Here is an 11,306-nt window from a genome sequence, read left to right on the forward strand (position 1 = left end):
TGACTAAAGACTATTTATCTATAAAAAAATAAAAATAAATTAATTAATTAATTAAAACAAAGAATTATAGTTTTAACTATTATATTTATTAATTAAAGTATTTATATTGATTTAATAAGTTTTTTTAAATTTTAATATTGAAAATTAATTTTTTTTGTATCATCAAAAAATTTCCAACTTACAAGGAAAATAATAATAGCTTGATATAATAAATTGTTTGCTTGTCCAAAAATGTTTTATAAAATGAATTAATAATTATCTACCAATATGTGTTATAAATATAATTTTTAGGTAAGGAGAAAACAAGAAGTGGACAAACAGACCGTCGATTTCAATGTTATTCGAGCTGTCTGTCGTCTAGTCTTCTTGACTTGACTTTGTTATATTTCTCTCTCCCACAAAGATTTGGATTCACACCTCATAGTGGGACGAGGCATTATTTGGCTGTCAGTCCCTCCAACACGTTCAAATGACAGATTTTCCATTAATTTTCTTCGATGTCCAAGAATTTATTTGACCAAAGAATTGGAGATATGCTTCAACTCATTCCTCATTATTTATTGAGTTATAGAGGTACTCTAAGTCACAGAAAAGAAGCAACCGGTGCGTGTAGCGTCTAATCAAAATGTTTTGGGCAGCTCTACACATTCTTGTTCTGCTCTTGCACGTTAATGGTGTTTGGTGTTGTTCAGGGCATGAAATAGATTCCCTTTTGCATTTCAACGCATCTGTTTACGATCTCTCCAATCAAGTGTCCAAATCATGGCATGGTTTGAACTGTTGTGAGTGGAATGGAATCCAATGCCATCCTCGCACACACCATGTCATTCGCCTCGATCTCGAGGATCTTTATAATGTAACGGGAGATGTTCTTTCCCCATTGTTCAATCTCGAACACTTGGAGCACCTCGATCTAAGCTCGAATTTCTTCTATGGAGTTCGCATCCCTCCTGGATTGGACAGACTCAAAAGATTGCGCTACTTGGACTTATCACATACTGAGATCAGTGGAGATATCCCCAGGGAGCTGGGGAACATGTCTAATTTACAACACTTGGACTTGTCATATAATGGGCTCAGTGGAGATATCCCCAGGGATGCTTATCTTTATAATGTAACGGAAGATTTTCTTTCCCCATTGTTCAATCTCGAACACTTGGAGCACCTCGATCTAAGCTCGAATGACTTCTATGGAGTTCACATCCCTCCTGGATTGGACAGACTCAAAAGATTGCGCTACTTGGACTTATCATATACTGAGATCAGTGGAGATATTCCCAGGGAGGTGGGGAACATGTCTAATTTACAACACTTGGACTTGTCATATAATGGGCTCAGTGGAGATATCCCCAGGGAGGTGGGGAACATCTCTACTTTGAACTACTTGGATCTCTCTGCCAACTTTGACCGCGTTGACTACTCTCCATTGTTAAGAATGGTGGACATGCGCACGTGGACGGGAAACATGAAAGATTTGAAGTATCTTAACCTTGGCGAGGTGAATATGTCGAGAGTGGAGAGAAATGACTTGGGCAATGTTCTCTCCACCATGTATTCTCTCACCAGTCTTAAAATGTCCGGCTGTGACCTGTCTGGAAAAATTCCGCCTTGCCTTGCCAAACTCACCAATCTCACCGACCTAGACCTGTCTGTTAATCAATTGACGGGTAAAATCCCCGCTTTCGTTGGCCAACTAACTTCACTTGAAGAGCTTCATCTAAGTTGCAACAAGCTAGAAGGTGCCATCCCCGCTTCCGTTGGCCAACTAACTTCACTTGAAGCGCTTGATCTAAGTAACAACAAACTAGAAGGTGCCATCCCTCTCAACATGTCTAGTCTTTCAAAACTGGGCGTCCTTTACCTGAGCTCGAACCGGTTAAGTGGAGAATTTTCAGAGTCTCACCTTGATCATCTCAGCAAACTTGTCAAGGTAGACATTTCCGATAATCTTTTGACGTGTAAGTTCAGCCCAACATGGATTCCGAAATTGTCTTTGGAATGGCTGGCATTAAGTTCATGTAAAATGGAAGGCAAGTTTCCAACGTTCCTAATTACTCAATATGCGATTCAAGGGGTGGAATTGTCCAACTGCAGTCTTGCAGGAAATATTCCCGAGTGGATATGGGGTCTCAATTCTCTTCAGACCCTCAATCTTTCTCATAATTACTTTGTAGGAGTTCTACCTCATTCTTTGATGGCTAGTCGATTGGCGATTCTGGATTTGCATAGCAATAATTTACAAGGTCAGCCTCCGGCGGTTCTTTCTAGCTTCCTGTCGGTCTTGGACGTGTCAGAGAATCACCTCAGTGGATCCATTGCAGCAAAAATCGGCGAGTCTGAAAGTCTTGAATATCTGTCCCTCTCTGGGAACCATCTCAGTGGTAGCGTTCCTCCTTCTATATGCCAGATAGTGATTGTGGATCTCTCAAATAACAGCCTTACTGGTAACATCCCTGTTTGTTTCAAAAACATCACATATCATATTGAGATGCTGAACTTAGAGAACAATTTGTTGGAGGGCAAGTTGCCACAACAGCTTGGAGACATGTTCTACCTTCAAACGTTAAAATTGGGTAGAAATCGGCTAAATTCGTTTCTCCCATCCTCTCTTGCAAACTGTAGGCGGTTGGAGATACTTGATTTGAATAACAACAAAATGAGAGGGATCATTCCAAATTGGATTGGGAAACTTTCAAATCTCAAGATTTTGATCCTGAGGTCAAATAGATTTGGAGGCGGAATACCTTCAGAAGTTACAACATTACCACTTCTTCAAATCTTGGATCTTTCGTCCAACAAATTTTCAGGAATAATTCCAGCTACCATTTCAAGTTTGCAGGCCATGAGAAACTGCGAAACAGTGACTACTGCAATATTTAATGTCACTGATATGTATGTAGACAGAGTAACAATCATTAACAAAGCACAGGAGATGGAGTTTGTAAGATCATTGGCACTGGTTAAATGTCTTGATTTATCAAACAACAACTTGGGAGGTGGAATTCCTTCAAACATGGGATTGCTAAAAGGTTTAATTATTCTAAATGTTTCAAGAAACGATATTGCTGGTGAAATCCCAAAGAGTTTGGGGGAAATGGTAAACCTGGAGTCTCTTGATCTGTCACATAACCAGCTGTCTGGACATATTCCTTTGGAGCTGCAATCGCTCACATTCTTGGCATACTTGGACGTGTCCCAAAATAATCTTTCAGGAAAGATACCACAAGGGGGGCAATTCTACACATTTCAGTCATCATCCTTTTCAAACAATTCAGACCTGTGCGGCCTCCAACTCAATACAACCTGTTGCGGAAATCAGTCCTGTCCTTCGCCAAAGAGAAATGTTGACAAGATGGATGAAGAAGAGGAGGATGATATATGGTGGGGAGTTGGGGTGGGATTGAGCTTTGCAGTTGGGTTTTCCATTGTCATTGGAGTGTTGTGTCTCACCACAAACTGGAGCAGAAAATGCTTTCAGACAATGGACGACATTATCTTTTATCTTTTCGAGAGATTCAGAAAATAGTTTGTTTTTTGGTCTTCCATAGATTTGGTAATGTAAGCTAATCTGTAAGCTCTCTTTTCCATTAGATTTTAGGGGACAATAGTTTCATTAGACATAATGTTGACCTCCTGAATATATTCAGGTCAGTTAGTTTATTTATATTTCAAGCATATGCTGTTTTTAGTATATAAATTTTAAGTTTTGTTTTGATATCATCATTTCTGTCTTCTATTTAAAAATTAAAAAAAAAACTATTCATTTTGTTCTTCATTGTGATTGATTAATCGATTATTTATTCCTGTGTTTAAGAGAATTATGTTATATTTACGCCAAAGGCGTTTCCTTATATGAGACTGAGGGGTTGATTTTGTCCATCCAACGGCCTGGACGAACATGGAAGACTTTGTGGCCGTTCATTTCATCCCCGATATTTTTCCTTGTTTTTTTAAGCATCCGCCGGTCTCCTCAAGTTTGCAGCCTATATGTACGTTTAAAAGAAAAAGTCAATGCTGAAGTAGAGATATTAAATGCAATTATTTGTCAAGATTAACCGACTTTTCCTTGCTCTTTGCTGTTTGAGATCTATGGTTGAAAATGCAAGAGATAGTTGTTGCAATGTCATTGAAAGAATCAGAGTCGTCTACATACGCAGTCAATTGTAAGGTGACATAGAAACAAAAACATTTTCCCACATTTGATGATGAAACGGTGTGGAATTTATCTGTTACTTTCTAAAGAAACCACACACCTGGCTACTATATCGTCGAGTGTTTCTGTTAAGAATAAGCCAAAATGTTAACTTTGACATTTCTCATTAGATGGTGTGGGCCAACCAACCATAACCCGCTTGGGTTTGTTTTGGCATAATTATTCTTCAAAATGGCCATCTTATGGCGTCGTTGAAACGAACGTGAACAAACGATGTCATGACAACATTAGCGTTAATGGCGTCCGGGTTTATTTCAGCGTAGGAAATGGTGACAACGTAGTCGTTGATTGGACGGCTTAAATATCACATACTAAGGCTTAGGCTAAAAGTGTTAAATAGTCAAAGTTGACTTATTTTTCCAAACTTAATTTCTTTCTTAGTATGATGTTTAAGAGGGGTGTGGCTATCCTTTCCACAAATTGTACTATTGACTAAATTTCAAAAAAACAAAAACACAATGAATTTTTTTGAAATTTTCAACATTTGATCTTTATGATCTGTATATTTTATGATCGAAAATAACAAAAAATTTGAAAAAATTTCATTGTGTTTTTGTGAATCTGAACAAAAATCATGTTGGACATTTTTTTTTTTTGTCTTTGGTGCATTTTGTCTAGAGATTTGGAAGCATATAAGAATTAATAGAGAGATCTATTAAGGAGAGGGAATGAAGATAACATGGAGATATGTATTATGTAATAAATAGAGAGAAGGAAAGAGATAAAGATGTATAAAAGAGTAAAGAAAAAATAATGAAAAGACAAATAAGAAGAAAAGATGGAGGGAGGGAGCAAGGGAGAGAGATCTATTGGAAGTGACTGAGAGGGGGAGAGAGTGCGGGGATGGGAAGAAAAAAAAAAGGAGCACTAAGGAAGGGGGGGATGAAGAGAGGGACACAGATAAAGGGAGGGAAAGATGTGGATATAAAGAAAGAAAGAAATAGAGAAATGGAGGGAGATTGATATAACCAATTAAAGGAAGGGGAAAGATAGACACGAGGAGTTTGAGATAGGCGGGAAGAAACATACTCTGTGTGTGTGTGTGAGAGAGAGAGAGAGAGAGATAGAGGAGAAGTGTGTAACTATAAAAGAGGGATTGATGGGAGTAGAAGGTTGAGATAGGGATCTAAAGAGGGGGATTGATGGGAGTAGAAGGTTGAGATAGGGATCTAAAGAGGGAGATATGGATATATATAGGGATGCAAAAATGAAAAATTAGGGTCATAAATGGGAGACAAGATATATATAACTTGTGAAATAGCAAAACTATAAGTGTGTGTGTCTCCTAGAGAGAGAGTTTTCATTATTTTTTGAGATGTTTCATCTACAAACTACTTATCTTGAGAATCCCTCAAAATAATTTTGCCAGAAAATAATCTACAAGAAATACAGTGTGACAAAAATAGGTGGGCATTGAATTCACATTGCACTAACAACTAGCAAGCATTTTAATGTAATGATAAAGAAAAAATATTAATTTAGCAATAAGCATATGGAAATTTGATAGATTTAGTTACAGAAAAGAAGCAACTGGTCCGTGTAGCGTCTAATCAAAATGTTTTGGGCAGCTCTACACATTCTTGTTCTGCTCTTGCACGTTAATGGTGTTTTGTGTTGTTCAGGGCATGAAAGAGATTCCCTTTTGCATTTCAAGGCATCTGTCCTCGATCCCTCCAATCAAGTGCTCAAACCATGGCATGGTTTCAACTGTTGTGAGTGGTATGGAATCCAATGCCATCCTCGCACACACCATGTCATTCGTCTCGATCTCCACAGCAGTTTCGGGGGTGCTTATGATCTGAATAATGCAACAGGGGATGTTCTTTCCCCATTGTTCAATCTCCAACACTTGGAGCACCTCGATCTAAGCTGGAATAACTTCTATAGAGTTCGCATCCCTCCAGGATTGGACAGACTCAAAAGATTGCGCTACTTGGACTTATCGGGTAATGGGCTCAGTGGAGATATTCCCAGGGAGGTAGGGAACATCTCTACTTTGAACTACTTGGATCTCTCTTTCAACCTTTACTTAAGAATGGTGGATATGCGCACGTGGACGGGAAACATGAAAGATTTGAAGGATCTTCACCTTGGCTGGGTGAATATGTCGAGAGTGGAGAGAAATGACTTGGGCAATGTTCTTTCCACCATGTATTCTCTTACCAGTCTTAAAATGGACCGCTGTGACCTGTCTGGAAAAATTCCGCCTTACCTTGCCAAACTCACCAATCTCACCGACCTAGACCTGTCTAGTAATGAATTCTACGGTCCCATTCCCTCAATGCTCTTCACTGCATTTCCTAATCTCCCGAATGTTGACTTGGGCAACAATCAATTGACGGGTAAAATCCCCGCTTCCGTTGGCCAACTAACTTCACTTGAACAGCTTCATCTAAGTTACAACAAACTAGAAGGTGCCATCCCCGCTTCCGTTGGCCAACTAACTTCACTTGAAATGCTCGATCTAAGTAACAACAAACTAGAAGGTGCCATCCCTCTCAACATGTCTAGTCTTTCAAAACTGAACTTGCTTTACCTGCGCTCGAACCGGTTAAGTGGGGAATTTTCAGAGTCTCACCTTGATAATCTCAGGAAACTTTTCGAGGTAGACATTTCCGATAATCTTTTGACGTGTAAGTTCAGCACAACATGGATTCCGAAATTCTCTTTGGGATCACTGGGATTAAGTTCATGTAACATGGAAGGCAAGTTTCCAACATTCCTAATTACTCAATATGCGATTGGGGGGTTGGAATTGTCCAACTGCAGTCTTGCGGGAAACATTCGCGAGTGGATATGGGATCTCAATTCTCTTGAGCACCTCAATCTTTCTCATAATTACTTTGCAGGAGTTCTACCTCATTCTTTGATAGCTAGTCGATTGCATACTCTGGATTTGCATAGCAATAATTTACAAGGTCAGCTTCCGCCTCTTCCTTCTCATGGACTGTCGGTGTTGGACGTATCAGAGAATCAAACATCGGTGAGTCTGATCTTAATTATCTGTCTCTCTCTGGGAACCATCTCAGTGGTAGCGTTCCTCCTTCTATATGCCAGATACAGATTGTGGATATCTCAAATAACAAGCTTAAAATTGGGTAGAAATCGGTTAAATTCTTTTCTCCCATCCTCTCTTGCAAACTGTAAGCAGTTGGAGATACTTGATTTGAATAACAACAAAATGAGAGGGATCATTCCAAATTGGATAGGGAAACTTTCAAATCTCAAGATTTTGATCCTGATATCAAATAGATTTGGAGGCGGAATACCTTCAGAAGTTACAACATTACCACTTCTTCAAATCTTGGATCTTTCGTCGAACAAATTTTCAGGAATAATTCCAGCTACCATCTCAAATTTGCAGGCCATGAGAAACGAAACAGTGACTGCTGAAATATTTGATGTCAGTTATGATGTATATTATGTGTATGTAGATCGAGTAACAATCATTAACAAAGGACAGGAGATGAAGTTTGTAAGATCATTGGCACTGGTTAAATGTATTGATTTATCAAAAAACAACTTGGGAGGTGGAATTCCTTCAAACATGGGATTGCTAGAGGGTTTAGTTATTCTGAATGTTTCAAGAAACGATATTGCTGGTGAAATCCCAAAGAGTTTGGGGGAAATGGTACAGTTGCAGTCTCTTGATCTGTCTCATAACCAGCTGTCTGGAAATATTCCTTTGGAGCTCCAATTGCTGACATTCTTGGAATACTTGGCCTTGTCGCACAATAATCTTTCAGGACAGATACCACAAGGGAGCCAATTCCACACATTTGAGTTATCATCCTTTTCAAACAATTCAGATCTGTGCGGCCTCCAACTCAATACAACCTGTTGCGGAAATCAGTCCTGTCCTTCATCAAAGAAAAATGTTGATAAGATGGATGAAGAAGAGGAGGATGATATATGGTGGGGAGTTGGGCTGGGATTGAGCTTTGCAGTTGGGTTTTCTATTGTCATTGGAGTCTTGTGTCTCACCACAACCTGGAGCAGAAAATGCTTTCAAACCATGGACAACATTATCTTTTATCTTTTCGAGAGATTCAGAAAATAGTTGGTTTTTTTTTGTCTTCCATAGATCTGGTAGAAGTATGTAAGCTAATCTGTAAGCTTTCTTTTCCATTAGATTTTAGCGACAATAGTTTCATTATGATATAATGTTGACTTGCTGAATATATTCAGGTCAGTTTATTTATTTTTCAAGCATATGTTGTTTTTAATATATAAATTTTAAGTTTTGTTTGGACGACATATTTCTGTCCTCAAAATTTAGAAAAAACAAGCTATTCATTTTGTTCTTCAGGAAAGAACGCTATGGTCCCATGGTTTATAGAATAGAATATGGCCAATATGACTCAGCTTCAGGAACTATGCTTACGCTCCTTTCTTTCCAGTAAAGTTTATCTCCACTTTTTAATTACAATTTTTGTGTTTATACCGTTGTTATTTTTTCCTTTAGGGCAGTCGGAACTCTCCATTGGCTTGACAATTTTGTGAAAAGAAAAATTTAAATTTAAATTTATAATAAGTATTAGAAATATTTAAAATTCAGTATATTGTCATTATAGTATATTGTAATGCAAAGAGTTACTGAAGATTAGTGAGATATTATTAAATTTGAGACATTATTTAGTACTTCATATGTTTATTTGTTTTAATCTTTTGTGATTTAAAATATCTTACATTTTGTTTGATTCTATGAAAGTGTATCATTAAATAGAGTAGAACTATAGAGTAGGACTATTTTTCATTGGTTAGAAAGAATAATTAAAATGTAATTATGTTTAGCAAATTTAGAGAAATATAAATTGTTATTATATATTTGATTTTAATTACATGTTACATGAAGGGTAGTTAGGTTGTTCTTTAGTAATTATTAATTAGTACTTGATTTCATATATAGTTTGTTTGGTAAGAAATGTATTAATTGAACATGATATATTAAGCATTAGATTTTATTTACTAAGGTTTGTTTTATATGTAGTTTAGAAATTATTTATTTTTAAAAATAGTTTAGCTACTATGATGATTTGTAAAGAAATGGGCTATAGTTAATTTAGTAGAAAATATTCTAATAGTTTTTCACGATGTATATCATGTACTACGAAATTTGATTAAGTTGTATTAAATGGGTTTCTACTTAGTTGAGTTTAAATTATTGTATTTGATCCCCACACTAGAAACAACAATTGGAAGACTAAAAGTCACAACTTGGAATTCCAAAAAGTCATCCCTCATGAGATTTGAACTAGTCTCCATAATAAGAACACATTGCTTTAGCTAAGCTAAATCCATTGAACATATTTATTCTTAATTTATTAAAAATAATAGTTTTATTAATGTGTGTATGTTTCAACATATTTTGACTTCACATTTACTTTATATTTTATTTAAATACAAAGAGAAATAAGGGGTAGAGATGGGGAGAGATATATCTAGAAAGGCATATACAACACTTATTATCTCTATCTTTATACATCTTTTATAAATGTGTTTATTTCGATATATTTTGACTTCATATCTAGTATACTCTATTTAAATACACGGAGAAATAAAGGTAGAGATGGGGAGAGATGTATCTAGAAAAACATATATAACACTTATTATCTCTATCTCTATATATCTCCATGTATGTTCATCTCTCTTTCTCCGCATATTTATATTTCCCTCTCTCTCTCTCTCTCTCTCTCTCTCTCTCTCTCTCTCTCTCTCTCTCTCTCTCTCTCTCTCTTCTATCTTTATCTTTACCTCCACATCCATATCCATCTTCTTCTATATCTCTCTCCATGTCACTCTATCTCTTATTATCTTTATACATATATTTTTTTACATGAAAAATGGTCATATATAACCTATAATTTTCTACAAATTTTATGGAAATTCACCCCGCATGCTTAAAATTGTATTTCTAAATCATAGTCAAATTAAAAGTATAATAGGCTTATGTAACTCACTTGACATATTGAAGGGATGTTAACATGAAACATGTTTAAATATAAACCATCATCAATATTGTTCAACTTTTTTCAAACTATTGGATTGTCTTTTAATATAAAAAGTAGCAAAAGGGTGCTGACCCGTGGGACAAATAGTAGACACTAGATAATGTTAGAAATAACAAAACCTGGTGCCAAACAACCAGAAACAAAGAATCTCAGATAAAGTCTACCTCTATAAAATAAAGGTTTGAATGTGGAAAACCCACCAACCATGGTCCACATTACTAAGGATTAGCATGGGATAAGCCCCCATGCCCCCATACTAGCAACATTCTTAAACCAAAAATAATCTTGAACAAAGGCCCCAAAAGAGTCCTTTAAAACAAACAACAACCATCTATCACATAACAAAAAAAGAAGAAGAGGGAGAAACAATCTCATCCTCAAAAGACCTAGTAATCAATCTCAAACAATAGATAGCATGTTCTTCTTTTACCAGCATAGCCAGGCAATTGATAGCTCATTCTTCTTTCACCATCATACACATGCAAAGATGATATATTCTTCTACCACCATTATACCCAAAGGTCCATAGCCACAAAAACCACCAATTACCCAACTATTATCACAATTATCAACCTTAAACAAACTTAACCATATGAGTAATATAAATTGAAATGACAAAAAGATACTCATACAGAATAACACCAGATATGTTAACTAGGGAAACCCTTGATCAGAGGTAAAAGTCTGGTGGGGATGGTACTCACAAGATGATGTACTAATATAATTGTTCCTTGTTAGAGGATGGACCCTGTTAGGAGCCTATGAATACATTTAGTACATATGAGTCCCTATTAGGAGATTCCAACCTATTAGGAGTTGTGACAACCTTGTTAAGAGTTGTGGGAGACAGTTGTGTTAGCATGAATATTGATGATACTACATTGCAGGAGTATCCTAAGAATTGAAGAGTATTGATATGTTGCATTCATGAATGTATTTGTCATTGATGTCAACATAGTAGTAATTTTACCAAGACTAGAAGAATAGCAGCCAGTAATCTTAAGATGTGCAGATGCAAAGGAAGTATCAGATGATGCACAAAATATGAGGAAGTTTCAAATGATGCACAATAGAGGACATGT

General features: G+C 36.6%; 1 protein-coding gene and 1 pseudogene across 1 annotated transcript; both read left to right on the plus strand.

Moving 5' to 3' along the window:
- Nucleotides 1-466: 466 nt before the first annotated feature.
- Nucleotides 467-3,720, plus strand: LOC149559948 (uncharacterized). The gene is made up of 2 exons (XM_089824373.1): nucleotides 467-1,285; nucleotides 1,358-3,720. Exons 1-2 carry the CDS (start codon nucleotides 626-628, stop codon nucleotides 3,524-3,526), a joined length of 2,829 nt encoding a protein of 942 aa, XP_089680499.1. The 5' UTR covers nucleotides 467-625; the 3' UTR covers nucleotides 3,527-3,720.
- Nucleotides 3,721-5,742: 2,022 nt separating this feature from the next.
- LOC149559949 (receptor-like protein EIX2) lies at nucleotides 5,743-8,470 on the plus strand (annotated as a pseudogene).
- The last annotated feature ends 2,836 nt before the right edge of the window (nucleotides 8,471-11,306 follow it).

Source organism: Cupressus sempervirens, chromosome 4 (genome assembly GCF_028749045.1).
Source record: "Cupressus sempervirens isolate cs-2001-9-10 chromosome 4, ASM2874904v1, whole genome shotgun sequence".
NCBI classification, from domain to species: Eukaryota; Viridiplantae; Streptophyta; class Pinopsida; order Cupressales; family Cupressaceae; genus Cupressus; species Cupressus sempervirens.

Coding starts and splice junctions, on each gene's coding strand:
- LOC149559948 (XM_089824373.1), top strand. CDS start 626: ATGTTTTGGGCAGCTCTACACATTCTTGTTCTGCTCTTGCACGTTAAT. Junction 1,286..1,357: donor GTGGAGATATTCCCAGGGAG/GTGGGGAACATG, acceptor ATCCCCAGGGAG/GTGGGGAACATCTCTACTTT.